The sequence below is a fragment of the Nelumbo nucifera genome, chromosome 2 (assembly GCF_055504915.1).
Source record: "Nelumbo nucifera cultivar China Antique chromosome 2, China Antique-T2T, whole genome shotgun sequence".
NCBI lineage: Eukaryota > Viridiplantae > Streptophyta > Magnoliopsida > Proteales > Nelumbonaceae > Nelumbo > Nelumbo nucifera.
Genome location: NC_142650.1, coordinates 105,425,431 through 105,445,903, shown reverse-complemented (window position 1 = coordinate 105,445,903; position 20,473 = coordinate 105,425,431). Strand labels below are relative to the sequence as shown.

Genomic DNA, 20,473 nt, shown 5'->3' with positions numbered 1-20,473 from the left:
ATTGATTGTGCAGTTAAAATTAGGTTACAAGTTGGTCCATAAACCAACAAAACACTAACAACTAGCTCTACATTTCAATAAAAACCCTCACCATGTCATCAAAGGCTTATGTGGCTGTTGCCAACATGAGACTCTTAATCCATGCTAGACACACCAAAAAGCTTATATAGAAATTACCTTTAATGTTGGGTGATAGGAAAATAATAAACAAAAAAGGGTTTTTACTCTCTCTCTCTCTCTCTCTCTCTCTCTCTCTCTCTCTCTTTCTCTCAATCTCCCTCACACTCTCACTCGTAGTCATCTGCATTTGCTCAATGACTATGTAATTTGAAAATAAATAAAAATGGTTTTTACTCTCTCAATCCATGTTGGACACACCAACTGGCTCTACATTTCATTTTCTCTCATTCTCTCTCTACCTATCGTTCTCCTCCAACCTTTCTCATTCTTTTTCTTAGTCGATCTCTCCTTTTCCCTTAATTTCTTTTTTTCTCCCTTAGTTTCTCTCCCTACTCCTTCCCTCGTTTTTTTATTTTCGTACACACTTATATGGTATTACTTAGATCGTATAAAAGAACATAAGACCAACTTGGTATGGTTCAAAACTCATTACACCAATTTGATAAAAATTCACAAGAAACTCTTGGCTATGAAATTTAGAAAAATTGGAGAATGATAGAGATTGAGGGAGAAGAAGATATTGACCGAGAGGGAGAGTGAGAACAATAGAGAGAGGGAGGTTTTGATTTTGCTATAGACTAAAGTTGAGAGTGGGAGAGACAGAGAGAGCGGGAGATCGAGAGATGACTATGAGAGAGAGAAGGAAGGGAGATCGAAAGACAGAGGGAGTTAGAGAGAAAATGAAAACCTATTTTCGGTATAGGTTTTTTGTTGTGTCCAACATGAACTAAGAGTTTGATGTTGGCAACAACCACATAAGCCTCCTATGACATGGCAGGGGTTTTTAGGTTGTGTTTAGTTTGAAGGAAAATGTAGGGAAAGGAAGGGAAAGGTAGAGGAACCTATACAAGATTTTTAAAGGTTTCCCTGCATTTCCCTTCCTTTCCCTACCTTTTCCTTCAAACAAAACATAATCTTATAATTTGAAGTGTAGAGCCAGTTGTCAGAGTTTTGTTGGTTTCTGGACCAACCCGCAACCTAATTTTAAATGTACAACTGACTTTGATTATAATTTTCCCTTTAAACAATATATTTCATCTACATTATATAAAATACTTTTTTACTTATCACACTTAATTTTTGTTTGTCTATGGTATCATTTGACTAAAACCACTAACAAACTATTTAAAAATAAAAATTGTTTGGTTTCTATGATGAAATTAAATTTTGTATTGCATTTTCATCATTGATAAAATTATTTCTTATGTATAAAACTTATTTTTGTTCAATATAATGAATGCACAATATTAGAGATGTACCTAATCTTTTTTTTTTAACTTTTGTGATTCTTTGTATTTTTTATTATTAAAAATTTTATTATTTGACTATGACATTATTTAATTTCTAGGTAGATTTTGAATTTCACATTCCATTTTCATCATTAATAAAAATACTTATTACGTTTCATAGTTATTTATTTTAATTTTTATTATTTAATTATAGCATTATTTATTAATCCATTTGACCCCAAATGGTTGAATTGCTCGCCCGCCACTGGGAGGGAAGAAAATGGTTTTGTTTTCAAATTACTTTTCAAAATATTTATTTTATATTATTGAAATTAATATTGTGTATTTAATTACAAGAATTTAATGATAAGAAAAATATATCTTAAATATAGGATTTAATGAGAGAGAATAGGAAACTAGTTTTATTTTCAATTGGTTTTAAATTTTACATTCCATTTCCATCATTAATAAAAACATTTCTTATTTATCATACTTATTATTTTTTAATTTTATTGTTTAATCATGACAACATGGATTAACCCAGTTGGCCAAAATGATTTAATTCCTTACCACCACCTAGATGAAAACACTATTTTTGTTAGGTAGGTTTTAAAAGTATAAGCTTTTATGTTATTGGAATTATTAATTTATTAAGTATGGATTTAATTAATAGAACTTAAATGATGAGAAGAAGCAAAAATTACTTAAGTATATGACTCAATGGACATGAATGCAAGTTAATAACTTAAATGTTGGATTTAATGAGAGAGAATTGAATGCATTGAATATCTTTAAATTATCACTTTAACTCATTTAATATCAAGAACTGATTACCCTATATGCTCTCATTTTTTATCAATAAATTTAAATATAGAGGGGTAAATTTTATCCTTAGAAAATTCTAGAAATATTCTTAAGGTCATTTGTGCTTTTTAAAGTAGTATAAATATCATACCTTATCTTTATGAAAAAAATAAAATAAAATTGTTTAAAGACACCCACAATAGTCACATGAGAATTATTTTTGAAGTTAACTAGCAGAATCCTTCTTTGAAAGTTCTGGGTTGCTCTTTGTCAAAAACAAAAGTCTAAGGGGCTAAGTGTCACTACCTCCAAATTATGGGGTGATAGTCTGTAATTTACCATATGCTTGCTCTACAAAAGGATCAATCATTTTTTATCCTCCATTTAATTGAAAGCATACCACATGCTTGCATCAACGTTCAAAGTATCAAAATGACAAAGAGTACAATAAAAAAGGCAATTTTAAGAGATGTATTACAATACATTTTGGATACACATAAATATGATAGAAAAGTAAGAAAATAAGTTTTATATGATTATAAAATTGGTAACTATTGAAAAAGTAATAGAAAGACTAAAATATGTTTATATATAGCTTAACTCTTGAAAAAATCAATATAATGTTTGTTAATATATTATAAATAAATAAATTTTAATAATCAATTTTAACACTTATTAAAAATCATCCACTAAACAGAGTGTTGGAATATAATTTTTTGGCCCAAAAAGTTAAGTAGAGGGTCCAATATGAAATCAAATCAAAAGGCGTTGGGCCCACCAAGAGGAGAGATTTTTTTAGGTGGGACCCAGTGTGTTGGCCTAGCAGAGTTTAATAGAAAGGCTAATTAAAAGAAGTGATTTAATCACTTGATTTCCAAGTACACCGGTCTTATATAGAGATCAAATTGGAAATAAAATCACAAATTAGAACTTGACACTAAATGACAGATTGACAAAATTTTAATTATGATTTGCTAGATCCCATTTAAAAGGCAACTAGGATTTGATATAGGCTTAATTGATCGAATATGGAAGGAAATAAGGGTGGGGCCTTTGATTCCTTTGAAGGAAATAAGTGCCATTTGACAAAGGGGTTGGGCCCACATATCATTTAACCCATTAACCACCCTTATTTCCTTCCATATTCGGTCAATTAAGCCCATATCAAATCCTAATTGCCTTTTAAATGGGATCTATCAAATCATAATTAAAATTTTGTCAATCTGTCATTTAATAACAAGTTCTAATTTGTGATTTTCTTTCCAATTTGATCTCTATATAAGACCGGTGTACTTGGAAATCAAGTGATTAAATAACTTCCTTTAATTAGCCTTTCTATTAAACTCTGCTAGGCCAACACACTGCGTCCTACCTAAAAGAATCTCTCCTCTTAGTGGGCTCAACCCCTTTTGATTTGATTTCATATTGGTCCCTACTTAAATTCTTATGCCAAAAAATTATATTCCAACACAGAAAAAACTTAAAGCTAGTAATCAAAACGCAGACAATTATGACAAGCAATTAGAGTATGGTGTGGTGGTGCGACTATGGCCCTACAAACTAAATCACTAGGTCTCTAAATTTGGTTTTGGGAAAATGGAACCGTTCACCTGGTTTTTCCGGTCCGACCATTTGATCTGATTCAATTTTGAAAACCATGCTTCAAATTAATCACTAGGTCTCTAAATCTTCTTGTAAATTTTATACAAAAATTGAAATGTTATAGTGAGTACATTTAAAAATTCAAGTATATGAATTTGCTAATATACTCACAATATCGGTTGATTGAGGCCAATGCTATGCTTGTATAGGCTAGTCATCTGGTGGCTCCCCAGGTCAAGGTCCTGATAGGTAGGTTTAATTTTAAAACAATGGTCCATGTGCATTCCAATGTTTCAATGCATGGAACAATTAAAAAAAATAAATAAATAAAGATTTTTGGACTGCAGACCTCGTCAGAAATTAAATTTATAGCCTCCTCTTAATCTACTACTAGCCCGAATCCGACATTAATCCACGGATAGGATTTCAGTCCACCCATGAGAATCCTAGTTCCACCTAGGGGTGGACTGAACGGTAAAAACCCCAAAAGATTAAAGGCGTGTTCACTGGTATTGGTTCCAGCCCATTTGACACGTCTGTATTTCCACCATATCCGAAGTGGTCTCAACCTTTGTGTACACAACTGGAGGAGCTAGCTATTGGTTGATTAGTTCCTGCTTCCTTCCCGCCTGAAAGGAAAAAAAAAAGGGAATTTCCCATTTCCCAACCTAATGGTTCAGACTTGAGAGTGGCCATCAAAACTCCAGTAAAGAATTCCATGGATTCGATTAATTTACTACTTAATTCAACTCTGGTATGGGCGTCATGTTGTTCAAACGTTTGAAGCAATTTATTTAATATGTGGCATTATTTCTATAAGGAACTTTGGCTTGGGGGATCACAATATTATCCGCAAGTTAAGTTCAAAGGCCAGAAGATCATATGTGTTTATTTTATTTCCTGAGTGCTACGTCCTCTCTGTAATTTCTTTTTCTTCCCTTTGATAATGGTTAACAAAATTTAATTAAAATGGACGCCGCCCCTCTACCAGGAGTCAAGTTCGGGACTAAAAGGGATTTTGCTTTAAGAAGTACAATTAAGGTGCCGTTTGATTGTACATTTTAGAGGTCTGAATCTGAAAATTCTATTTTTCAGATCTCACCCCTTGTTTGTGTGAAACTGATTTTCAGATCTGAAAATCATAGACCTTGGGTTAGCTCTTGACGTGCTCAGATGCATTTTAAAGCCGGTTCAATGTCCAAAATATCCTTACAATTTTTCATAAATGACCCAAGTAACCCCTGAGACCCCCAAACCCAGAAAACCTAAACATTCGACCTCTCTCTCTCTCCGCCCTATCTTCCTACCACCGCTGCAAGTTGCAGCGGCGGCTCTCTCTCTCCCCTTGTCTTCTCTCACTCTCTCTCTCTCTCTCTCACACTCTCGCTCTCGCTCTCTCTCTTTGCCTTGTCTTCCCGCCACCGCCACTGCAAGGTTCTCTCTCTCTCCCCCTGTCTTCTCTCGCTCTCGCTCTCTCTCTTTGCTCTATATTCCCACCACCACTGTTGCAACTTGTAGAGGCAGCTCTCTCTCTCTCTGTCTCTCCCCCTCCCTCCCCTATCTTCCAACCACCGCCACTACTGTTGTCTTCTCTCTCTCCCCCCAATGACGGCTCTCTCTCTCTCTCTCTCCCTGTCTTCTCTCCCTCCCTCCCTTATCTTCCTACCACCGCCACCGCCATTGCAACAAGCAGTAGTGGTGGTTCAGTGAATAATAATACTGCTTTTATTAATTATTAATTATAAATTATTTTTATTAATTATTTTAACATTTTTATAAACATTAATTATTTTTTATTAAATTTACATGTGTTATTTATTAATTATTAATTATTTTTATTAACTAGTTATTTTTAATTATTTCATTAATTTTTATGTGTAAATTATTAATTATTTTAATATTTTTATAATCATTAATTATTTTTTAATTTTAACCATTTCATTTATTAATTATTAATTAATAATTTATTATTTATTATTTGTATTGTTTCAATATTATTTTGAGGTTGCAAATTATTTTTTATGAGATCATGTATATTGAATTCAACATTTCCAAATTGTATGTTTTAGGGGTAAAATAGTAAAATCAGTAAACTTCATATGGTAAAGGGTTGGTCCAACACAAACAAACTTATGGATTCAGATCGTCTAAAAAGTAGAAAAGCAACTATGCCTTTTTTCAGATTTCAGACATTTAATATCTTTTTAACTTTTCAGATTTATCAAATGCCACCTAAGTCATAGATTAGAGAAAAGAAGGGAAAAAGAGAAGGAAGAAGAAGAAATAGAAGAAGAAAAGAAGAGGGAAGGAAGATAGTGTTACCCAAGTGGTCTAACTCAAGGAGTAATTGGGTTCCTTAAAAAAATTTCTTGCCTATAACTTTATCCTCTTTCTAGTATGAATGCAAGAGTTAAAAGAATAAGAGTAATTGAATGATATACAAATTGAATGATAATTGTAAGTACAAGAATAAGTAATAATAAGAACAAACTAAAGCAAAAGAAATATCTACAAAATGCATATATGTTTTATAGAGGTTCAGCTGTTCACAACCAACATTCTCTCTTGAGGCACACCTTCTAAGAATTTCAAATCCACTACTCAATTTGACTTTCCTGGTGCCAACCAAACTACTTACAATCCCATAATAGACTTATAGGTTCTATTTAAACATTTTTGTATTCTAGCCTAAAACACAACAACTACAACTAGAAACCCAATAGTTGTTCAAACACAATACAATGTGAATAAGGAATACTCAAAGAAATGAAATGCCTCTCAAAGAATGACATAAACAAATACAACCAAACTACTCAGATATCAATTTATAGCCTTGTGTGCTAAGGCTTTAGCACTAAAGAAATTCAAGTTTCTTAGTGAGAAGTTATCAAGCACAACTCTCTTTTTTTCTTTTTCTTTTTCTTACAAATATTATCACTATTTTAAAGTATAATCTTTTCTCTTAACTTTTTCTTTCTTGCTTTTTGCTCTCATTTCTTACAAATTCAAGTTTCTCAGGGTCATTGCCTTAATATTGTTGAATCAAAGAAAGAACACATATGATCATTATAGGCCCATTGGAAATAGATCTTTGTCCTCTAGGAAACATTTACAGATGATTTCCAACAAGTTTCATGGCTTATCTAAAGAAGAAAGTGCCATTAGAGTTTCAAACAGTCAAGAAACAGATAACTAATAAGAACAACTACGCAAAGTAGTTGACTACCAAGGCTTTAGGGGTCAATTGCTTCAGCTATTAGAGTTCAATAACTCTAATAGACTCTTCTAGAAGCTCACTACTAAGGCATGATAGTTGACTATCATGCATAACAAAGAATCCATAATAATCAATCGACTATTACCTTTTAGGTAGTCAATTACTAAGAACGTTCATAGTTGGGATTCTCTAGTAGTCTATTTCTAAGGCAAGGGAATTGACTCCTTAAATTTCTAAACTTGATTTTTATTTTTATTTTTTTACTCAAGTTAGGCTTTAGGAAAAAGCCTAAGGTCCTTTGTAGATTAACAATTGGTCTCTAAAGTTGTATGGAAACCAAGGCAGCTCTAAGACAAGCCCATTATAGTACACATTGCAACTGATTACATCAAGTCCAATAAAAATTAAAGAACCAAATAAGCTCTTAAACTCAATTTCTTCAATTTCCTTATGAGAGGATACTTTGAACTTGATATCTTTATTTTCTTTATGAAAGAATCCTTTCTTCTTAAACAATGCTTAGTACCCTCAATGAATTTATTATCATCAAAACACATATGGTCAACAATCTCCCCTTTTTTTATGATGACAAACCATTGAATGATAAAAATTGGTAATTTTACAATTAGGGTGTAGATATAACACCCCTATCAATGTGCTAGCATTCATAATATGCAAATATTGGCAGTTTCGCATAAAAGTAAGGATTAGATAAACATTGATATTTCAACCAAATAACATTGGAATAGAGTTTTAATTTTTAAGTATATTGCATATTCAAATACTTTGTTTGTCTACTCTCCCCCTTTCTTATTTCTTATTCACCTATTTGAATCCTTACATTTTCTTCAATGGAAGATGTTTTTCATGCAGATTTTTTCTCCCTCCTTGTTTTGGTAAATTGGAGAATAATGCATAACTATTTTCATTTGCCTCTCAATTTCTTTCCCCTTTGTGAGTAAGTAGGCAACCATTTCTCTTTAATTTTCTCCTCCTTTCTATGTTATTTGTAGGTAGGGTAAATGCTAGGTAGGGGGAGAAGTATCTTTAAAAGACAAAGAAAGACTAAGAGTCAGAGGGGATTGGGTCTCAGGCTAGGGCGTCAAGCTCGGGTGGTAGAGCTGGAAGTCGACGGCAAGGGTACTTCATTACTGAATGAGCTCCATTATGAGGAGGCTCCCTATTTATGGGGGAGATCCCGATATCCTAAAAGGAAGGATTCAAAGGAGCTCATTTCCTATTAGGAAAAGGGATATTGGATTTGTTGTCAATCATTAAGGGAACCATTGGGGTTTCGCCACGTGTCCCTATGGGGATCTTTTCGAGGATCGGCTTTCCTTTCACTCAGGGATCCTTATAACTCACATGTGCTACTGCCTCTTGCGTGCTTTATTAAAATAACGTGGCGCTAGTGACATCACAGTCTGGCGGACGATGCCTTGTGAGGCTTACGTGGCTCCCTGCCACGTTCGTCTCCATGACATTATGCGCGTGGGTGGCATGTGGACACGATTCTATAGCTGGCCGAGGTACCGTAGTGATTGAAGGTTGATCATGAGGCCCAGTGCATGTGAACCTCATTGCAGGTTCAGCCCAGGTTTGCCTTGGCTCAAGCTGTGAATGGGTTCTTCGAGAGCGTGCGATGAACTACGGGTTTATCACGGTTCTGCGATGCACGTCGTGGGTTCATTGCAGACCTGTGTGTCATGGGTTCATCACAAAAGGATAGCTAACTACAAGTTGATCGCAGACGTTCATGTGGTATCGATACGGTGTTGTGCTCCGGGGGACTAAATCAGCGCTATATACCTACATTAGCCCCTTTTCTTATCAGTAAGTGAGAGCTTATCGATAAGCACTTTGCTTTCACACTTACTTTTAGGTCTTGTGGTGGGCTTGTTTGTGTGCATTGGGTCTGGGGATTTACTCTATGTGTAGATGGTGTGCACTTCGTGTCTTCGATGGGGGTTTCTTGCATTCCATGGTTTAGCCCCTGACCGTTGATAGGAAGGGAATTAGCAAAAGACATTGTGAATTGCACTGTGCATTACCCCTTTCTGGCATTGGGCAAGTTCGTGTTGAGTTTTTGAATTTCAGCCCCCTTGACTATTGCTAGGAAGGGGATTAGCAGAAGGCATAGGGAATTGCATTGTGTGTTGCCCCTTTCTGGCAACAGGCAAGTTTTTGTATTTCAGCCCCTCTAACCGTTGTTAGGAAGGGGATAAGCAAGAGGCATAGGGATTTGCAATGTGTGTTACCCCTTTTTGGCAATGGGCAACTTTGTGTTGATTTTTTTTTGGATTTTGGCCCCCCTTATCGTTGACAGTAAGGGGTTTAGCAAGAGATACAAATGTATTTTGTGTTGGTATGGGAATCTGTGCTTAGTGCATGGTGTTAGTAGGATCAGTGCTTCGATGGTGTATCATATTCCGCTGTTGATGGGAATCAAGAAAGTCATTGGCTGATGTCCACGTGGCTGTTATGATTAGCAATATCTCGTTCTTTGCTCCGTAATTAATATGGCCTGTTCGATTGTGTGGCACCATTTTAGTCTCCGATATTTAAAGTGGCAGTTGCTGATGTAGCAATGTGTTTAAATTAATGCGCCAATATGTCCCGCCCTTTGGAGGGTGTTTCTGTAAATTAACATATTTTACTTTTTCATTAAGCAATAGGTGGGCACCCGTACTTGCGTCTGTTCATCTTCCTCGGCGTCGTTTCCCTTCCTGGCACATGAGAGGTATTTTATAAAAGGACTATAACCTACATAAACTCCTCACTTTGTCTTCTTTCTCTTGCTAGATTGTTTCACTTTCATGTTTCTTCCTTTGCCTTTTGTTTGTTTGTTTTTTTTTTTTTCTATTGACCTCCTTGTATTTGTCTTTCTCTTGTCTGTTCATCATGGCTCATTGTTAAAAGAAAGGGGAGAAGGGGATGGGTTGTCCTTTCTATGATTTCATTAGGGAGGTGGACACGACAAAACTATTGTTGTTGAGGGAAGTGGCTATATCATCCAAAGGGGAACGAGGTTTCTGGCCTCCGGTCCCGGTTGCGAGGGGTGTGAAGTGTATATTTGACCTCATCAATGGCACCGAATTACTATGTCTATGTGGGTAGTTGGACCAATCTGTGTCCTATAAGTGTTAGGAGTCCAAAACTGATAGCGCGAGGTCCCCCAATAGCTATACTACTTGGGCGGGCTATGTCCTCGAAAACTATGTGTGCTGTCAAATGCTGCAGGATTCTGGTTTGCTTAGATTCGTAAATTGCTACATGAATCTTACTAGTAGGGAGGAGGTAAAGTACGTGGGCCGTTTGTTGGAGCACTGGTGTTGTCGTACCCACATTTTCGTTGGGGCTTTTGGGGAGTTCATTATCATGGTGGAGGATGTGGTTGCCTTGTTAGCATTATCCACTGGGGGTGTTGTATCTACCTAGAACCTCTAACACATTGAATTTATTCCTGTTGACTGTAGAGAGCTCTGCGATGAGCTCCTCCACGAGATCGCATCTTACAAGGTTCAGGAAGATCGGACCAGTGCTCGGGGGAAGATGCAATTAGATTAATGGCTAGAATTCTAGTTTGAGTCTCACGACGAAAGGGATGTAATGGTGCGGGACACAAATAGTTAGTGCCATCTTGTTGCTTTTGTTCTTTATGTTTCCTCCCGATTCCTTTTTCCTAGGCTCCCCGACTATGGCTTGCACACAGTTGTGGTTCTACTCACTGTTCTTGTTGCTAGTGGTCATTAGCTGCCTCTAGCTTCAATGTTCCTAGGAAACCTTTACGATCAGATGGATGGCATTGTCCATCAGATAGTGGACCCAAGTTGCAAGAGGTGTATCGACTATATTTGTATGTCGTCCCTTTGGATGTTCCTATGTGAGTGCCTTAATCTTAGCGTCACACCTCGCAACCTTTCGCTGATGCGGGTTGCCATTGTGACTCTGTAGGGTGAGGAATTTGAGGAAAAGGTGTTTGAAATTTGTAGGGAAAATGTTGGCTTCAGGCTGCCAGGCACAAAAGCTTTAAGATGAGTGAGATCAAAATGAGGCTAGCCTCCCTAGATGGGATTGTATGGAGACCATATGCCCGACCCGTTCGTCATAACATGCCATTTTGTGTTGGCATGTCCATTCCGATGGACGATGATCAGCAGTGTGCGGTGGGCATTGATAGCCCTGCTGCGGGTGTGGGATGACTTGTGACATAGCCTGGAGTGGTGGCGTATCTTGATCGCACTAGTGAAGCGCAATTGGCTGCCTACCACTCAGACCAGGTGATGCATCAATTTGGATATGACAATATTGGTGGTCAGTTCTTGAGGTCTTTAGGGGAGGACGTCTTCTGGGTTCGACGTCATGACCGTGCTTTTCCCGGTTGTTCGAAGTTCCCTATCGCAGGGTTGGTGAGGGAGCAAGGTTGTATGTCCCTCCATTTATCCTACCTTTGCACTTTATTTGAGGGTTTTCAGGAGTTGGTGAGGAAGAACCCCCACCCCCATCATATTTTGGCTCCTCTGATAGGTCATGCTACTAATCAGGGAGACATTCCATCTTTTACTATATTGTGTTCACGAGAGAAAGTGGGGGCTAAGCGTGAGAGGAGACTCCTAGTTTTTGAGGAGGAGGAATGCAGTCGTCCCCCTGTTGCGAAAAGGCCAAGGTCCACGAGGGTGCCACACTCCTTCCCAACTCTAGTGGTGCCATAGTCTGTTGATTTGGATGTGGCCTCATCGCGAGAATAGGAATGCGACGTTGTGGAGCCAGTGGAAGTGACTGTTGTGGCATCCTCCCCTAAGGGTACCATTATTCACTTCTCGAGTGGGCGAATGAAGAGAAAAGCTTCTCCCTGGCCGGAGCGAGGTCTAGCAGACAGTGATCCAGTATGTGACAAATTTCTTGTCTTATTCTTCTTGAATCATTTTTTAATCACAATCGACTGTGTGATGTCTGGCATAAATACTTTGACTGTTAGTATAGGCTAAATTGATCTATACTGACGGATTTTTTATCTTTTACCAACGGATTTAAATCGTCGGTAAATGTGCCTTATTTTGTAGTGGAGACACTAGCAATTGGTGCTGTCTCTAAACCTATAACATTCCTTAACTTTTGTTTTAACAACAAAAGTTATAAGGTAATTGCACCTATAACTTTGATCAAATGTTGCATGTATCACTCTTCAAATTAGCTAATTAATTTCCATCATTCCATGGAGAAACAGAAGGAACAAAAAGGACTAATTGATGATGAACTTATATTTAAAGAAGTAAACAAAAAGTTAGGATTACAGCATATGTTTTTGTAATTTTTTAATATTTTTTGGGACTTCTTATGTAATATTGGTGTTTCATTCACTTTGGATCGGATTAGACCAATCCAGTTCATTTGCACTTTAATTGGACTAGATTGGGCTGCAACAATTTAATATTTTCTGGGTTTTTTCATGTGATTTTGGTGTTTCATTGACTTTGGATAGAATTGGACCCAATACAACCCATTTGCGTTTTTAATTGGATTGAATTGGATTGGATTGCAGATGTAGTTTGGATTGGATTGGATCCAATCTGGTCCATTTGCATTTCAATTGAACTGGATTTGACTTCATTAATTTGCATGGATTTGAACCAAATTTGGTCCAATCCATTTGTAAATGGACAAATATTGGATTGGACCGGATTGGACCAAATCCAGTCCATTTGACACCACTATCCTATCTTTCCAACATTACTTTTTCTAATTACTTTTCTTTGTGAACAATATTTTTCAGAAGTACTGAGATGCATGTAATTCAAAGAAGTATCGTGAAAGGGGGAGGGGAGAGAGAGAGAGAGAAAAAGAGGTAGTAACCTTATAGTGTTCAATTGATGACAAGAGTGATTTGTTTGCCTATAGTACTATAGTAAACAAACTAGTCCGCACACACATATGACACTATAGCTGTACATTGGGAACATCTCCCCATGAATGGTAACATGCAAATACGGGAGATGTTCTCAATTTACAGCAGTAAATGAAGCATGGGTAAGTGTGGGTAGGAGATCCTGACTCTGATTTGTTTGGCTAGATTAGTAAACAAACAAGACCAGGCACTTTATTAATACATATATGTTTATTATTGCGGGTGCTGCTTGAGATAATTGAACTAATTAATGGATGAGGAAGGGTTCATGGGAGGGACAAGAACTTCAATGGCTCCTTCAAGCATTTGTGTGACCTTCTTCATGGTGGGTCTTCGTGATGGATCCTCCTGGATGCACCACATTGCAATCCTTACAAACTTCTCCAACCTCTTCTTGTCGTCCATTGCATCATCGTCATTCTCCACCAACTTATCAAGTTTCCCTTCCATGTAGCACTCATAAGCCCAGTCCATCAGTATGACCTTGTTTTCATCATCTTGTTGCGGTTCAATCTTCCTCCTGCAACAAAGAATCTCTAGCAACATGACTCCATAGCTATAAACATCTACCTTGGATGTAATGGTCCTATTATTGAACCATTCAGGAGCAACATAGCCTTTGGTCCCTCTGACGTCTGTGTTAGTTTGGGTCTGATCAACCTTCAAAAGCTTTGCCAACCCAAAATCAGAGATTCTTGCTGTAAAAGAATCATCTAGAAGGATGTTTTGAGGCTTGATGTCGCAATGGATAATTTGGGTGTTGCACTCTTCATGCAGGTATGCGAGCCCACTTGCAATTCCGAATGCAATTCGAACTCTTTGGTTCCAATCAGGCTTTGAGCTCCCAAAGAGAAAGGTTGCTAAAGAACCATTGTTCATGAACTCGTATACTAGAAGATAATGTTCTCCCTCGTTACAAAATCCTAGTAGTTGGACTAAATTCTTGTGATTCGTTGTACCTATTGCACTCACTTCGGCATCAAATTCCTTCTGGTTTTCCTTCACCAACTTGTCTAGCTTCTTTACTGCAACGAAGTTTACCTTATTATCAACTACGAAGGTTCCTTTGTAAACTGTTGCAAAAGCACCAGAACCAATAAGATTGTTAAATCCTTCTGTAGCTTCTTCCAACTCTTTGAAAGTAAAATTTCGTACATTCAAAGCTGGCATGGCTTGATGTGGCTGAGATTTCTGTTGTCTCTTACGATATAAGTGGTAAGTTACCAGAGAAATAGCTAGCAGTAGTAGAAACAGAGAGCATCCTATAAGGAATGATCCTATAAGGATCAAACGCGTTTGATGTTTCTTTTCTGATAAACCCATACCTGGAGATTGCCGTAAGGAAGAATAACCTTTGGGGACTTTGATCAGAGCTTTTCCCCCAACAGATGGGTCAGTCCTTCCCATTCCCATTGGAAGCTTCTTTTTCCAACAATGTCCATCTCTAATAATGGCAACTGCGCAGAAACAATCGTTCAAGCATGTTTGTGTGCACCAATTTTCATCCACTGGTGAGAAGTCCTCAGAATCGGACAATGGCCAATCGGTGTTAACCATTGGTATCATGTCATAAAGAGAAGCTTCTTGAGATCCTTCTTCACACCTTTGTGAAACAAAGTTCTGTTTACAGCCGTTCCACTTGTTGTTAGGATCTATCAAGGTGTACCCAGGCGGGCATTCACAATTAGGTTTCTTGTTCTCATCTAGTATGCAATAGCTATTAAACCCACAAGCGCCACTGCCATAGGGCCCAAAAATTGCTGTGCAGATATTTTCAGGTACGAACCAAACAGGGGACCAGGAATAGGGAGATCTTCGGTCACTTTTGGAGATGGTTTTTGGGTAGACATAATGCCTGAAAACTCCATCAAAATCAAGTGTGGCTCTCTGATAGGAGTCTCTTGTTGTACCATTTTCTGATGGATTTATTACTGTACTTTGATGTATTTCTGCAAGGAAAATTTTACCAGTCTCATTGAAGACCAACCCAACACTTGTATTTGTTGCTTTAATTTTCCAGTAAGCATTATAAACCTTATCTGTTGGGAAAGCTACTCTGCAAAGTGTGGGACTACCATCATCCTGCCAACGGAGTTGGAACCTCCCACTTGAAAAGTCTGTTTCTGATCGACGAGAAACAAGACGACTCCCTTTATTTAATGTCTGTGTAGGGAGTATGGTGTCAGTTGGTATATCAAAGGTCTCCCATATGCTAGTAGAGTTTTGGTTTGCTAGCACAAAGTTTCCACTGTCAAGCATGGCTGCGTAGCTTGCTCTCTCCATGTTGATCAGGCTGGCATTCCATACCTCTCGACCTTGGGAGTCATTGAGGACCAGGCGCCCATCTGTTGTCAGCTCAATTTTTGATCCTCGTTGCACCAACTTATCTCGATTAGCAGACCAGACTATGGTTTTATCAGGTAATTTGTTGAACCAAATGGAAAGCAAGAAACCTCTTGTACCTATGGCCTGGAAGCCAAAGGCAAACTCGCCAGAAGGTGAGGTCCATGAAGAGTAGTTATCGTTGGCAGCATATAGAGATGAACCCAAGCTTATGTTACGATAAGTTTGGCTGACGCTAAGGAGTGGTAGCAACAGGAATAGAAAACCGAGGAGATGAGTGATTAATCCAAAAGTCATTGATGAAAGAAGACCTGAAAGAGTTCTGAATCAAGTTATTGGAATTAATTTGGAGTAAGTATATATAAAGCTCATAATTAAATATTAATTAGCACCGAGAATTCAAAAACATAATAAATAAGATATAAGCTTGTGTAAATTGCGTATCAAAAATAAATAAATAAATTGCATATATATATGGGGTTCAATAAATTGAATTTGATAAAAAATAGAAACAACATAATTAAAAGGATGATGCAGTACAAGAGAAGGTCAATAAGTTCTATGTAAGTTGGGACCATTCTAAAACACATAAGAATCTCAGATGACATCACTAATTCAACCGAGTAATCAATTACCAAGTTAGTGTCAACATAGGACTTCTATTCTATTTCGAATTTACCAAATTAGTATTAGATTATGATTTTCTAATTTAACACAGTTTTTGATATTGAATTTTTTCTTAATTATTCAGTACTACTATTTTCTTTGAAATTTTTCTCAACGTGTTTCGTTTCGCTATATATATACTGGCTCATTTACGGTGACTGTCCTATTAATGGATAAGTGTGGCTTCTCTGAGTATTGTATAAAGAAGACACAAGTTTTGATTTGTTTACTACCAACGTTAACTCCATCTCTAAGGTATTAGGCCTAAGTTATGGCCATTTGTACTCCGTGTCTTAGCATCCAACCAAGCTGCAATTCTTCAACATGTACAACGTTGCTGGTTGTCCAATTCATCTCTGCTATATTGATTTCCTAGATCATTATACCTGTCATAATCGTATATATATATCTATATATATCTATATCTATATATATATATATATATATATATGCTCTCAAATGTCTCTAGTTCTCCCTCTCCATTGTCACCTAAATGTTTGAGCCTGAAATTGAATGGTACCAAACACATGTTTGGTACTGTTACTATTTCTACTTATTGAAATGCTACGACTTTAGTGACAAGTAGGCATTTTGAGTTTAAACCCAAGTTTTTGTTTCATTAGGACTTTTGAGTTACAATAGTCATAAACCATTTCAACTAAAAACATAAACAAGAGGGTGTTGGGAGAAATGTCAAATTGTTGTTTCCTCCATTGGCTGCCCATTTGAAGAAATAGTAGAACTAAGCTGCACTTAGTTGGCATCCTATGTGAATGGCAATGTGAGATATGTTTTGGTACATTACATATATACCAATGTTTTTAACCCACCATTGACTTGACTAGTTGAACTATACATTCAAATTATCACCCAATCAAGATTTGAGGTACAATTTGCATGAAACCGCCATTTGGCTAAAAACTGTTTGACTTAAAAGGTTGAACCGTTGACCTGTTCGACATGTTTGACCCAATCACCACGCCATGGTTTATACACTCAATGTATGTGCAAACTTCTAGAGGTCATAACATTGCTCCCAGATGTTTGATTGGGATGATTTTTTTTTTTATTTTGGGTAATTTTTCAAGATCCATGCTTCTATGTATTTTTTTGGCCACAAGAAAACCTCATTTGGGCCTTTAATCGCAAATTAAGCATTTTTTACAAATAAAAAATTAAAATTTGAATTAAAAAGTATAAAGTAAATATTAAATAATATTTATATATACATATATTACATCTAAATAATAATTATACATTTTTATTGATAAAATACATGTTCATTCATACATACATACATAAATATATACATATTGATATAGGAACACATGGCAAGGCCTAGGATCACGCCATGTGGCACAGACCAGACGAGATCCTAGCCATCTATTCCTAACAACTTTCAACCACTCCATGGCAAGGTCAAGTATAAAAGAGGGTGACCAACTTAAGATAAATCCATCTTGCTCACTCTTGCTCTTTAACTTTTCTACTCTTGAGTGACATCATCTGTGCCATTGTCTCAAGCTTGGATGAGAATTTGTATAGTTGGATGGAGTTACATTGAACATAAATGTTCCATTAAAAACATTTTAGATAGCAAGGCTGATACCAAAACAAAAAATATTGATCAAAAAACTTGTTCAACACTTAGGTGGCATTCAATAAATACTAAGTTCAAAATCTTGTAGGAACATTAAATGAAAAAGCTGTTAGAGAATAAAAACCTATTTAAGGACCTCACCTAACTATTTAAACTTTTAAGTTGAAAAGTTCCTTGTCAGAGCCTATTTGACCAAGTGGTTCCTTGAGAAAAACTCGATAAAGCTCTGAAATCAACCCTTGGAAAATTTTCTTTTCTACTTTTGCAGACATCTTAATGTAGTGGAGTTATTGGTAATTAATCTAAATGTTATGGCGACTGAAAAATGTGCCTTTTACAAATTTATCCCTTATATTGCATAAACGAATAAAAATGCAAGAACAATATCACTAAAAATTAATAAACACAACAATGATTCTGTTAATGGCAAAAGAAAATGTAGGGAAAAAAGCACCTTGTGAAGCTGCAATGAAGACGTTTGCACCAAGACAGAGAAATCCCCTAAACCAATTAACCTGAAAAGTGTATGCACAAATCAAACAAATATAATGAATTTGAAACACTACTTCAACTGCAAAAGCTTGAAAATGCAGGATGATGATGATACTAATTGCCTTTTGACAGTTTAAACACAAAATTGCAAATAAACTCGAATTTAGTCCTTACAAAGTAGTGCTCACACTATTCTCACAGCCACTTGCATCTGTTTGGCTCGGAGCGACGCCGAATTTTCGGCGTTTCCTAGAAGTACTGCAGCTCGTTGCTGCCAGCAAGGATATGAGGTGGTAGTGACGTAGCACTGGATAATGGGTACCAGTGCTGAAAACGTTTCCTATAACATTGATACCAAACAAAAAATGTTGTTGTTGCTCCAAGAAACGTTCTACCTGGCAGCAATGTTTTCAAACAAAAAACAGACACCATTTTCTAAAAAAATGGTGTTGTATCTGCAGCATCGATGCCAAACATATACTATATTGACGAGGTAAATGCCCAATTAATTTTGTCCAGTACCTATGAGTGCATTTTGAAGTAGTAGAATCATGGAATTTTTTTGGTGGAATTTTCATAGGCAGTTCTCTTCAAGCTGAATTCCTAGCAGTTCTTGATGGTATACAACTTTGAATGGATAAGTCTTTTTTCAATATAAAGGTGGAATGTGATAATCAGCTCTTGCTGAACATCATGAAAGGTGATATTGCTGCTCCTTGGTCTGTCTACTACACACAACAAAATAAAAGAAATCTCAGTTGGTCTCAACATTGAATTTCATCATGCTTATAGGGACGCCAACCGAATTGCTGATTGTCTTGCTAGTGAGGGAGTGGATAAAGGTTCTATGACCATCTACAATCATCTTTCTGATTTAATGGACCACGTGAGAACTTTGATTGCTCAAGACAATCAAGGTCTAGCTATTCCAAGAGTCTGTTTTTGTAATGAAGCTTAAAGTCCTTTTTATTTCCTATTTTATTCCTCTCGTAGGGGGATTGAGGTTATGAGAGAGTGTTTGTATCTAGTTGGATTAGGGTCTATGTCCTCCCCTATTCTTGTTTAGAATTTTTCCCTCTTTCTTTTTGGTGGGCCTGAGGTGGTAAGGGAGAGCTATGCATGCTTGGGTCATGGGGCAAGGCGAGCTGAGTCCTCCCCTATTATTACAAATTTCCCTTTGAAAATGATCAATAAAATTTAAGGTGGTCGCCCCTCCACCTAGAGTAAAGTTTGGGATTAAAAAAGAAAAGTAGGCACATTAAGTAACTCCCAACCTCTAAAAAATGAGTTTTTGATATCAAAACTCCATTTTTGAATTGTCAAATGCCACCTTGGTCTCTTTTAAGTCACTTAGAAGAGGTAGGGAAACCTTGTGATTTTACAAGCCCTACCTTTCTCTTCCTTTCCCTATCTTTTCCATCAAACCAAATATAACCTTAGTGTTTGTGATGGCAAGTAGAACAACATGACAGAGCACCGAATTACAAAGTGTTTAGCAACTTGTAAGATACGGGAAAGACATGGTACCAAAAAAGATTTAAGTATTTAACCAATCAATGGATATGAATACCACACGATTGATCACCTCTTTTATGATATCAGTTGTTTGGTTATAAATTTTTCCCGTATCACGATTGAATAAAATATAAGAAACTGATAAACATGCCTTTTGCCTTTCATCTGATTAAGGGCCCGTCTGGCGTATCTTTCCGTGCGGTCTTTCGACTGTTTGCAAGCCGGGAAGACCGAAAATTGGTCTATTTCCATTTGGCACGCAGAAGATCTAGCCGACAAAAGATGGGTTGCTGAAAAGACGCACAAAGCCCATTTTGGGCTGATTTAATCTATCGTGGAAAGACCCAAAGCGATGCACGGAAATATACATCTACCAAACGATCTTTGGGCTGCCCAAATCTTATGTTAAAAGCTCAATATGTCTTTTGACTGTTAGATCTACAAAAAGATCTTCTCAAAAAGATTTATCAAATAGGCATTCAAAGATAAAATAGAAAATAGACGTAACGACTTGAGAAAGAGAGAGATGTGACCTGGTTGATGAAGATCGTCTTCTATAAGAGTGAACCCAAGGACTGCTCCTACAGAGTCGAAATTTGCTGTTGTACTTGACATCCTCCCCACCCATTTTGGTTCCTTTTATAGACGAAAGTGGTCGATTTTGCTTATTGATTACGTCTCCACACTGCAAGCTTAAAATAATAATTCATTGCTGAAGGAGACCGGCAAGACCGGTAGTAAGTATGCTGTACAGGCATGTTTCTCCGTTTCTCCACAAATGGGATTTCCTGCCCACTACTCTCTCACCCACATTACACCTGCCTTGAGATGTATTGTGGGTCGGTCGTGGGTAGATAAAGTGAACAGAAAATTGGGTTCCTTTTTCCCTATAGAAAAAGAAAATTTTGAAGGGTGTAATT

General features: G+C 36.9%; 1 protein-coding gene across 1 annotated transcript; it reads right to left on the bottom strand.

The window, feature by feature from the left end:
* Nucleotides 1–12,878: 12,878 nt before the first annotated feature.
* LOC104603513 (G-type lectin S-receptor-like serine/threonine-protein kinase LECRK3) lies at nt 12,879–20,153 on the bottom strand. The gene is made up of 3 exons (XM_010267566.2): nt 20,087–20,153; nt 18,001–18,061; nt 12,879–15,591 (listed from the first exon to the last, which is right to left on the bottom strand). The coding sequence occupies exon 3, from the start codon at nt 15,575–15,577 to the stop codon at nt 13,181–13,183; it is 2,397 nt and encodes a 798-aa protein (XP_010265868.1). The 5' UTR covers nt 15,578–15,591; nt 18,001–18,061; nt 20,087–20,153; the 3' UTR covers nt 12,879–13,180.
* Nucleotides 20,154–20,473: the final 320 nt, after the last annotated feature.